The sequence below is a fragment of the Cynara cardunculus genome (genome assembly GCF_001531365.2).
Source record: "Cynara cardunculus var. scolymus isolate 2C chromosome LG 11, CcrdV1, whole genome shotgun sequence".
Lineage (NCBI taxonomy): Eukaryota > Viridiplantae > Streptophyta > Magnoliopsida > Asterales > Asteraceae > Cynara > Cynara cardunculus.
Genome location: NC_037538.1, coordinates 11,908,068 through 11,920,319, shown reverse-complemented (window position 1 = coordinate 11,920,319; position 12,252 = coordinate 11,908,068). Strand labels below are relative to the sequence as shown.

The 12,252-nt window shown below is 32.2% G+C and overlaps 2 protein-coding genes across 3 annotated transcripts; both read left to right on the top strand.

Moving 5' to 3' along the window:
• The first annotated feature begins 2,555 nt into the window (after positions 1 to 2,555).
• Positions 2,556 to 3,271, top strand: LOC112521924 (growth-regulating factor 12-like). The gene is made up of 2 exons (XM_025130932.1): positions 2,556 to 2,842; positions 2,942 to 3,271. Exons 1-2 carry the CDS (start codon positions 2,590 to 2,592, stop codon positions 3,169 to 3,171), a joined length of 483 nt encoding a protein of 160 aa, XP_024986700.1. The 5' UTR covers positions 2,556 to 2,589; the 3' UTR covers positions 3,172 to 3,271.
• A 3,461-nt stretch (positions 3,272 to 6,732) lies between these two features.
• Positions 6,733 to 8,252, top strand: LOC112522195 (probable sugar phosphate/phosphate translocator At1g12500). 2 transcript variants are annotated; one of them, XM_025131292.1, is made up of 2 exons: positions 6,733 to 6,994; positions 7,109 to 8,252. In XM_025131292.1, the coding sequence occupies exons 1-2, from the start codon at positions 6,810 to 6,812 to the stop codon at positions 7,878 to 7,880; spliced, it is 957 nt and encodes a 318-aa protein (XP_024987060.1). In that variant the 5' UTR covers positions 6,733 to 6,809; the 3' UTR covers positions 7,881 to 8,252. The 2 variants fall into 2 exon arrangements, with proteins under 2 accessions (XP_024987060.1, XP_024987059.1); XM_025131291.1 differs by having other exon boundaries at positions 6,733 to 8,252.
• The last annotated feature ends 4,000 nt before the right edge of the window (positions 8,253 to 12,252 follow it).

The following is a 12,252-nucleotide window of genomic DNA, read 5'->3' as shown; positions in this document are numbered from 1 at the left end:
AAGGGCTTGACGATTAAGCCTCTCGGCTAGGATTTGCATATTGTTGTTCATTGCTCGACAATATTGGCTTGGGACTGGTGGTCGTTTTTTGTGTTTCTCTCGTTGCCTGTTACCTAGATTAGAGGTTTTTTTAGGAAATGATCGATCAATTTGTTTTTATAATAATCTTGAAACCGGTAAGTTTTTAATAGATACTTACTAACATCAATGAAACAGAGTAATTTCCAATGAAACATACTCAAACTATTCAATGAAACATAGTCATATATGATCGCATCATGTTCATATGTATAATAGTTGTAATGAAACAAGTTTGTATTCATAGGTATGTGTAACAGTTTGCAATGAAACATGTTCATATGTATAACAGTTGTAATGAAACAGGTTCATAGGTCATATATGATTGCATCAGGTTCATATGTATAACAGCTGTAATGAAACAGGTCCATAAAAACATGTTTTTTCTCTGTTTTGCCTTCCGTGTCTCCAATATGAATTCTTTTTTTACTTTACTTATTTAGTTTGTTTAAATTTTGACATTTCATCAAAAAAAAAAAATGGATGAGTGTGATTAGTTTGTAAGTTTTGTATGAAATGGATGGTTTGCAAAGTAAACCTCTTCTACACACACACACACACACACACATATATATATATATATATATACATATATAGAAGATATTTACTTTGCAAACCACGTTATTTGTACAAACCTCATTCAACCAATCGTAATTTTTCATTTTGTTCATTTTTTTTGTAATTATGAGAGGTTGATTAATCATTTTTATTGTGGAGGGTGTTAATCATGAATATTATCATCTTCATTATATTAATTTTAGAAAAAAATATATGAAACAGTTTCATTAAAATTTCATAAGTATTATATGAAACAATTTCATAACCATATATAAAACAACTTAATCAAAAAAAGTATTATATGAAACRATTTCATAAGATTAAACAATTTAATGAAAAAATTTCATAAGATTAAACAATGAAATCGACATATGAAGGTGGTTTGCACAGTTTGTACAAATATGAGTGTTTTGCATTTGATCGCTCATCTCTCTCTCTCTTTCTCTCTCTCTCTCTCTCTCTCTCTTTCTCTCTCTCTCTCTCTCTCTCTATATATATATATATATATATAATGTTGGCTTTTAAAAAAAACTAACTAATAAAAATTAATTTGTGGTATATTTTTAATCATGATTTTGTAATTCAAAACCTAAACTTCGATCGTATAACGTGGTTTGACAAAAATGCAAACTATAACCGCATTATAAAAAGCTTAAACCATATAATGTGAACAATTTGTACGATATATTATTTGATAATATCCCTAGCACTTTTTTTATTAACCTGGATATCCAACCCGCTATGCAAGCCAACTAATCCTAGGATGACCACTTGCTTTGTAGGTAGCCCGGAGTCACTGCATTTGAACCTTCGTGGCCACAGGGGGGTTTTTATTTCTTTTTGGATTTGAACCTGGGACCTCTGTGCACTTTTGACCTTTGGAGCCAAGCTCAAACCAATCAGACACCACCCTGACGTTATCGTTAACTACAATAAGATATTGTTTGGTACACAAACATGATTTGATAAGACTAGATATGATAGAACTTGACAGTAACAAGAGGGTTAAACTGAATAGGACAAGACTAAACATATCAAATTGTCTATTTGGCATTTGATGTGACTAGAGCAGGAACAGATAAGTTGTTCATAAAAGCTATTTGATGATTTTATATATCATATAATAGCTACAAATGACACAATTAAAGTACATATTTAAATAATTTAACTTATAAGCTTTTTCACACAATTTTCGTATACATACATGAATAATAGTATGTAATTTGAATGAAAAATTTGATATAATTGATTGTTGTTCCAAAAAAACACGACTCATACAAAGGAGAAACTATGTTTGATTCAGTTTGGAAGTGTCTTATAAATTGGTGAAGGCACGGTGAAAGTTATTGCAGCAATAGGTAGATGTAGATGCGGTGATGGCGGGTGAACGACGGTGGTTATGAAGGATGTGAACATGGTTGACATTGGCGGTCGCGGTGACGACCGACAATGATGAAAGAGGTAGTTATGACCTATGTGGATAAGGTGTAGGTGGTGGTGGAGATGAAGATGGAGGTGCCGATGATGATAGTAGTGGTCAGTGTTGACGGTGGTCGTGGAGGCGGTGGAGGAACTTGTATATAGTGGAGGTTGCCGACAATGGCTGTCGTTGGTGGATGACAACGACAATAAGGATAGATTAATATTTTTTTAGTTTCTATCTCACATTTGTCCCATTTTGTTGCATCCATTTTGGTGGAACAAGAAAAAATATTTTTTTAATCCTATTTTGATGCAGTCCTTGTCCCTGTCTCATATCGCATCAAATGAAGAACAACAAGTTTTTGTCCCGATCTGTCATGTCTTATGTACCAAACATATTCTAACATATAATATAAACATTATTGATATTATTTTCTTTATATTAAATAAAAATTGATTTAAAATAAATATACAAAATAATATTTGAAAGCAATGAGAGTATTTGCTCTATATATCATCAACTCAATAGGAATGGAGGCAGTTGTGGGTTTAGTAATGAATGGTGTTGAAGGCTCGGCTTCTTCTACAGATTCATCATCCTTCCTGCTTCAAAATTCGAATTATATGAGTGTTATTAGCAGGAATGGAGGCCTAGGGTTCACCTTTATGCAGATGGAGGAGCTCAAATTACAAGCCCTAATCTACAAATACGTGGAAGCTGGATTGCCTGTTCCTTCTCATCTTATCCTCCCAATTTGGAACTCTGTTCTCACTTCTCTATCAGGTCATACAATTTCCTCTTTAAATTCTTCTCGATCTCTCAATTTCAGAATCTATGAACAATTTCAAAGTATGTAATTAAGGATTTATGTGAATTCTTCAGGCTCAGGATGCGATCGGAGTTTGTATGATAACTATAAGAACAGCATGGAGGCTGAACCAGGAAGATGTAAGAGAACCGATGGTAAGAAATGGCGGTGTGGCAAAGAAGTTGTAATCGGTCATAAGTACTGCGAAAGGCATTTGCACCGTGGTCGTAGCCGTTCAAGAAAGGATGTGGAAGCTGACGCCATTGCTGCCACCGCCATCGACGCAAGCCATAAAAATCTGTGATTGTAACAGCTTGTATTCCTGGATTTAGATCCATTTCACGTTGAAATCCAAAGGTTCGATGTTGGAAAAGGAAGATTGATCTGATTATTCGGGTATTAAATCGTTTCGTTACCTTTTTTCCTCATAAAAATTCGACAATTTGCATGATTATATCATCTTTTAGTGCATTTAACTTCCATTATGATCCACATGTTGAGATATTTTTGATGATTTATGTCGGTTGCTTCTCGGCATTTTACTGTATTCTTGAGACCTTTTTTGCGGGAAGGGTGGGAAAGCCAAGTGAGAAGGGGGAAAAAAATATTATGCGCCCTCAAAACATTTTAGGGCATTGAGAGTTGTTTAATATTTGGTAATATAGTTTCAACAAGATATAACAGATAAAATGATCAACTTAACTTTAACGATTTATTTATATTTTTTGATTAATTTATGTAATTTATTAAATTATAATAAAATAAATATTTTTATAATAAAATGTTTCATTAAAAAGTTTTCATCAAGATGATTAGAATGACACTAAAATAAGAAAGTTTATGCAGTTTCTAATTTTTATTTCATATATTTTTTATATTATTTTATTATTATTAATATTTAATAAATTATATAAATTAACCAAAATATAAAAATTATATAAAAATAATTTTTAGGTATATTTTTAGGGATTTAACACGTTTAGACACCAAATCTAACAGAATTTTCGTTTGAGAGAGACATGTTATTTAATCTGTTATTATTTTTTTGCAATGAATCATTTATAAGATTTTTTCGTACAATCCAACCGAATTGTCTCGTTTCAAGGGAGGAATGGACCATCAAGGACCGCGTGGCTCGACCTTGCAAACATGGTCCCAAATGAGCGGTATTTAGTTTTGTTCTCTTTCTATTTTTGTAAGACCCGTGAGACCATTTTTTTACACTTGAAACTTTACAATAAAACACTGGGAAGGTAACATTCATAATGTTTTTGTTGCGAATGTTCGATTGTTTTTTATATTCGCAACGTTTTACTATGAAGTTTCAAATGTAAAAAATGGTTTCACGGGTCTCACGAAATATGTTTGTCTCACGTGAATCCAACCCTATATATATTTATGAATAAATGATGAAAGTGAAAGGAAGAGGTAGAGGTAGATGTAGATGTTGAATGGACAACAAAAAATTATCTTTTGTTTGTTAGCCCAAGGGATCCAAAGAAATCATTCATACCAAAATGCTTAAAAAAAACTAAACCTACACAAGAATTCTTATCCGGTAAGGTAAGATTATTGTAACTATATTATTTTGATAGATGAAAACATTACCCATTAAGGTAAAGGAATGTGATTACTCTTAAAAATAAGCACTTACTCAGACAAATATTTGATGAACATCCCTTTACTCATTTGTAACAAGAATTCTAGAGTAATAAATAAAAAATGATCCAAAAAACCCATAACTTTTTGAGTTTTTCAAAATATTTAAAAGAAGAGTTTTTCTTAACTTTAAAATAAACGAGGAGTTTCCAGTTTCCTCAAGCCCTTGATGAGATACACTGAGCACGTCAATTACATTGAGTTTGATGATCCTATTAAGCAGACCGAGCACCAAGCTCCATCAAGCAGATTGAGCAACACATCAACCAGAACAAGCAACCCATCAAGCATATCGGGAAAGGTGTTTTACTATTTTGAGATTGAACATAAAAGAAAAAAAGAAAATGGAACTCTAAGTTTCTCCTTTTCTTGATTGTTCTTCAACAAAACATAAAAGAAGTACGAATTTGAAGGAGTTTTTTTGGACTTATTTATGTCTTTCTTGTTTTTTTTTCAGGAAATCTTTATTTTTTTCAACGGGTCTTCAGAAAGTGGTCAAACACATAAGTGTAATAACGTCGTCGTTGCCGGTAGCTATCAAGACCCATCCAATCCGTCGAGACCATCAAGAGCTAGGAACAATGAACCATAGAGAAATTGAAAATCAACAATCTATTGAGATTCATCATAACCGACATTGGTATGTATAAACTCCATCACGCAATCGTGAAGAGAGAGAAAAGAGAAAAGAGAGGATTGCAATATATTTAGTTTTTGTAAAGATCTCCTTCATGAAGACTTCCCAAACATATTATGTCTTAAGGGACGATCATTTGGAGTTGAATGATCTTGTTGTTTCCGTTTCATAATTCTTACAAATCGATCGATTTATGTTGTATGACTATCACACGAGAAGAATCGTTTGGCCTAGGTTACTATACTTCCATGAACTAGGGAATGACATTGCAGACGAGGAGGTTCAATATTCAGATATCAAACTCGATCTCGTTGTACCTACAAAATTGACATAAGTTTTCAAGAGATGTATCTGAATAACCATCACACACACCAAGCTATTGAAATCCATCTTATCATGATGGAAAGATCAACATACGTTAAGGAATTTTTGCCGTTAAAAATATAAACATATTTTTTTCAAAAGATAGTAACGTTAAGGACCTCATTAAGAGTGGAAACTCAGTTCTCACTTGTGAAATAGAAATCATCACATATTTGTAAAATGAAGAGCACCAAAAGCCGGTTTTATAATTTCATTAAAGTTTAAAATGATATAAATACTTGTATCATTTATTAAAAAAAATGAGATAATACGATATTTAATCTAATTTAAGATAATTTTTTTAATTGATATCATAGATTTAAAACTAAACAATACTAACAATTTATAACTTATGGTTTTATTTATAATAATTATAAAATATCTAAAACCTTTTATGTAAAATAAATGTTCATTTTAAGTATTATTTTTAAAATTATATGTCTGTTTATCTTTTTTTATTTATGAACATTTTTGTGTTTGTTTTACATTCAAGATTTGAGTAGAAATCCATTCTTCAAGTTCAGGTCACTCTCACGTGTGCAGATCACGTGCTGAATTTTCCACCAAGTCATTGATTAAAGATAAATAAATGGGTTTCAAGGTACACAAAAAATGAATAGAAAAACATTTATGGAGTCAGAGTCTGAACGCTGACCGAATAAACTCAGAGTTTTATTTCTTCAAATACCGACACTTTCACTTACGAGCCTAGATCTAATAATTATTTCGCTTCATCCAACGCCTCACATTGTCTTCTTATCTTCTCTCCTAATTCCTGTCCCTCCGATCAAATCCATATTTAAATCTCCCTATTAGGTCCCCCATCTATCGCGATCTTTGCACTTAAATGTTCACATTACATTTCAAGCATATTTAACTTTTTTATATTATGAAATTGTTTTTTTAATTTTTCGTTAAATCATGTATTAATAAATTATTTATTTGAATTAATTTATATGTATAAATTAATAAAGAAACAATAAAGTATTTCTTTTCATTTGCTAGAAAAATATTATTTTAAGATGACTTCAATGAGAATTAAAACAAAAGAGGTAGAGTTGATATAAATAAGAAATTCAGGGATGTAAGTTGTAATAAATCTAAACTTCAGGGGATGTTTTGAAACTCTATCAGTCTTATCATAGTCACCTTCGCACGCTTACATTTCCTGGATCCAATCCAAAGCCGGAGTCACACGCAGTGTCTCTTTTTCTCTCTCACACACACAGACACAGACACAAACACAAACACAAACACTGTGTCTAAATTCCGATATTGCCCCCATGGTGGAGGCACAGTCATGGACAACACGCCGGAGCAGCAACCCTAGGCTCGAGACCTCCGTTGACATCCCCTCTACGCCCACGGGAGAAGTTCGGTACGGCACCACTAATAACATCTTCGCTTCCTTCTCCGCCACATCATTCGTCTCTCCGACCATACTCACTGCACTGATCATCGCTTCATGGTACTTTTCCAATATCGGTGTTCTCCTTCTTAACAAGTACCTCCTTAGCTTCTACGGCTATAAATATCCGATCTTCCTCACAATGCTTCACATGATCTCATGTACTTTCTACAGTCTCATCGCAATTCGTTGGTTCCAAATCGTGCCGTTCCAACAGATTTTATCGCGAAAACAGTTTCTGAAGATCTTTGCATTATCCGCAATTTTTTGCTTTTCGGTTGTTTGTGGAAATACGTCATTGAGATACCTGCCTGTTTCGTTTAATCAAGCTATTGGCGCCACTACGCCGTTTTTCACGGCCATCTTTGCTTTCCTGATTACTTGTAAGAAGGAGTCTGCAGAGGTTTACTTAGCGTTAATGCCTGTTGTGTTCGGTATCGTTTTGGCGAGTAATAGCGAGCCGTTGTTTCATTTGTTTGGTTTTTTGATGTGTGTGGGCTCGACCGCCGGCAGAGCTTTGAAATCTGTGGTGCAAGGGTTGTTGTTAACTTCAGATTCGGAGAAACTACATTCAATGAATCTATTGTTGTATATGGCGCCAATGGCAGCCACGATATTATTGCCTTTCACTTTGTATATAGAAGGGAACGTATTCGCAAAGACTTTGGATAAAGGGAGGAATGATTCGTTTATGGTGTTTCTGTTGATCGGAAATGCTACGGTGGCGTATTTGGTGAATTTGACCAATTTTTTGGTCACCAAACATACGAGTGCCCTGACGTTGCAGGTGCTAGGGAACGCCAAAGCCGCTGTTGCAGCGGTTGTGTCTGTATTGATTTTTAAGAATCCGGTGACGGTCATGGGGATTTCAGGGTTCGCCGTGACGATAATGGGAGTGGTGCTTTACAGCGAGGCAAAGAAGAGGTCTAAAACTACAGCTCATTGACAGCCAAAAAGAAAACAAACACACTGGTGCGAGTTCTCTGTTCTTTTGTTCTTCATCTGATGCCATTAAGATTCCAATTTGTTACAATATAAGAAAAGGCCTATAGAGAATTTGGGATAAAGAAAAAGCAATGAACAGAACACAATTCGATTCAATTGGAAGATATGATCAATTGAATCTGGAAAGGGAAAAGGGGGTTGTGTTTTGTTTCTGTTTCTTTTTCAAATTTCTGCTTTATTGCATAGTTGTTCTTGATTTGGGGCGTGTTCAAGTGGGGGAGAAAAAACATTCTCCTCTCCGCCTTCTGTTTGTAATACGAATTACATGATAAATTCTTCAAGTTATATGATATTGTTGTTGTTAACTCTAAAAGACCAATCACTTAACTTGATTTGGTAACCTAATTGTCTGTTTTCCCATCTAATCCAATTACTTGTGTGATTCAGTATCTTTATCTTTCTTGACAAGGATTTGCTGTCTTTGTGTATAATTAGCAGCTTCTTTCTGAATGCTTGCTGTATTGGGTGTGTTCCAATTCAAGTTTACTTGTAATCATTATGTAAGAATATAACAGCACAATACATTTGGCTGTTAGGAGAAACAGAATTTTTGCTTGGAAACTAAGTTTACCATTAGTTTATAGTGTTGTTTACAATAATGGTTTTTATTGTGTGTTTCTTCAAATTTTGAAAAGACATTTTCTTTTATAATTTGGACTAAATTGGTATGCAGTTTCTGTAGGGACCTTGCTCAATGCCTTGATAAAAAACTCTCAAATTGGTCTAGGTCTTATGCAGTTTGGGAATTTAACATTTCAAAGTCTGCACGCATTGTAAAATCAAGATGTGATTGTGGGTCTACTTGATACGAGTAGGAATTAAGATGGGACCCACAAAAGTATGGAATGCTACATTGATTCCCTAAACATGTCTTTTTGCAATTTCGGTGGTGCATGTGTGGTTTGTGACTTGTGGCAAACAGAGTCTCAGCCTTGGAATGGTGGATGCTTAATGCCACTATTCCTCGTCCACTGATGATGGTTATCATTTGTTCATTGTATCTGTGTGTCAAATATGGGCTAGAACATGACCATGCTTTTATATTGTTAAAAAACACATATTGAATAGGGTTAGAGCTTTGAAAAGGGCATAAATGTAGATGAAAAAGAATGAGATGGAGTCATTTTCATGATCCTAATATGGGCTTAGTACCAAGTGGTTGGAAATGAGAGTAGTTTTATCCCATCCGTTCTTCATAAAAATCTTGGATGCAATGAGATGGAAATGTTTGGTATTATATGCATATCCAGAAAACAAAGGCCAGATGTGGTAGTTGCAGGTGATGTTTAGATATAGTCAGCTTTGGAACAATCTTTTAGGTCTGAAATTATTGTATACTAGTTGCCGGATATCCTCCTCATGAGTTTTCCTTCTAGATTCATCAACAAGAGTACCACCCGACCTTCGAATGTGCATTTGAAGCCGCGAGTCAACCACCAACTTACTGCTGCCACGGATAGCTACAGCAGTTGTGAATACGACATGGGTTTATATTCTACTTGTTTGTGGGAAAGGTTTAAGGCAGCTGAATATGGATTGAAGAGAGATGGTTTGTTCATAATTTGCATATGATGCCAAAGGGTCATCAAGGGTTCAAGCTTTATCAAAAGCGATACGTGCGTGAGTTTTACCATATATATATATATATGTATATGTATATGTGTGTGTACTTAGAAAGTGTCATGAGATTGCAATGGTTGTAGGCAGGTAAGTTTAGGAAGAAATGCTGTAGTATAATTATATGCAAGTTGTATAAGGTATTGGTTTGTGAGGTAAGATGAATAGGCAAAAAATAGATGGCCCCTACCCTCCCTGAGCTTGTGAGCACATGGAGACATGCCCTTCTTTGCTTTTAAGTTATGGTAGTAGTTGCCCAATCCTTTACTTCTCTCACTGTCTCAAGATCCAATTTATTGGGTTAGTTGGCTTTTCCTAAAAATAATATCCAACCAAACCAACCAAACTAAACTGAATCCTATATACTTTCTCCTCTTACATTATATTAAAATACAAATTTACATATTTGCTAATTAGCAATTAAAATTCTTATTTCTTACCATATTCATCCGATAAGGTAATATTACTTCGTAAGCGTTTTAAATAAACATTTGATAAACGACCCCTAAATAATATCAATTCATTTTGATTTATCTGTAATAGATTTTCTTTTTCTTTTTTAAATTTATTTCACCAAAAAAATATCTAAACATTTGTTTGTATCATGGTTTCTTCTATTTCAATGTTTGTGGATGACTTGATACGAGAATTGCAAACCTTTTTTTTATTTATATTTTATTGGATTTATAACGTATTATTTTTTCGGAATATTCAAGGTTAAAGTTATGTACATGTATATAATTGTTGCTATAAATAACTCTATCGTCTTGTTGTAATGTAAAAATTATCAGGAATTTTAAACATAGATCTGTTTTAATTTAATATGTGTTTTTATCTCCAACACAATCATTTAATAGGTTTATTGAATATTAAAAAAAAATCAAACTCCAATTATTCTCATCTTTTTCGTCAACTTCCAAATCTAGTGGATGAGGCCGGGCCAAACTTGGGGAAGGATGGTGGTTTGCCGAAAAATCAAACAGGAGGGGGTAGAAAATTGGTAAATTGACTAAAATACCCTCATTTACTTGGATTTAACGGAAAAAGTTAACGATATTACGAGGAGGAATGGAAAAATAGTTGCTAGATATCAAAAATGAGGGACAAATTTGTTAAGAGATCAAAAGTGAACTTTACTCTTAATATAATAATAATAATCATAAAATAATAATATATTTATTTATTATTATACTATTTTATTAATGCATAATAATTACAATATATAATTACTTTTTATACCAATAACTAATTATCACTTAATCTATATTATTGAACTCGGTTTTATATATTTTTTTTTGACATAAACTTGTAGCCAATATTATGTTTCTTTTATAATTTTTTCCAAATAAATTTATTTTGTTAAACATTTTATGATTGAATATATTTGTTATTTATATATGTTTAAGTTTTGTGGATCAAAATTGTAACAAAATTATTCACATTTTTGTTTTTACTAGTTTTTATTTTTTAATTAAAAAATGAAATTGTTTAAATATCATTTATTATTTATAAACACAAAATAACTAAATTATAATCTTAATAGAAAATATTACTTTATATATATATATATATATATATATATATATATATTATACTTAATAGAAAATATTACTTAATATAAGATTGGGTTTCGGTGAGGAGTGTTAAAGTAAGAAACATAAGAAGGGATCTCCACTATTGAATGCACATTAAGATGAGATGTGCCGAAATGTACAGAATTAATCCCTAGATTAAACGCGATTTATGAGTGAGTTTGAGATTATTAATGATGATCAAGAGTTCAGATCTCTTCTTATATTTCTCACACGATCTTTCGCCTATATATAATTATAAAAGCTGAATAAAATATGAATATCTTATATATATAGAGGTCAACTTTTTTGACCTCCGAATATGAAGGTCATGGTTTGTGACCTTAATTTTTAGTGTTTTAGTGGTGAGTTGGAAGAAAAAACACCTCAGTTTTAGTATTTTTAGGTTGAGTTGGAGATACCTTAGAGTCAATAAAAAAATGTTACAGTCTACTAGGAATATTATTACATGTCGTAAGTTTGAATCACTTTGATTCTTTTTTAATTTTTTGGTGATGACGAGTTTTACAATAAGAAGATAGAAAGAAAAAGAACCACTCGAGTTACGAATCGACTGATGTTGAAGAATCAACGAATGAATTATGGTTTTAACAATTAATAAATCATTTACATGAAACTTCTAATTAAACTATATATTTTAGATTTGCTTTTTATTACAAATAACTGTTCTTTTTGTTAAATCCAAATCAATTATATTTTACAAAAATATTACGGAAAATAATTGTTTAATTCATATTTATATTTTGGTACTGACCTAATTAAACATTCTTGTTGATATAATCAATTAAATTATCGATTATTTTTATCACATGACTTGATGAGGTGTGAAAAAAACAAATGAAAAATCATTTTATTATTCTTAATGAGCAATAATTACATACATATATGAAATATTTAATATTACATTTAATAAAATTACACCTTTTCTTCAATTCTTTGTCGTATGACACCAAAGATGATTGAGTATTATTAAATTGAAGGGTGGTTTAAATAATTGTAAAGTAATTAAACGTGAATGGACAACCCAATTTAATTAATTTTATTTTATTTTTCCCTTAACTAATCCGAACAAAAGTCACATCTTCCCTAATTTCAGTAAATTGT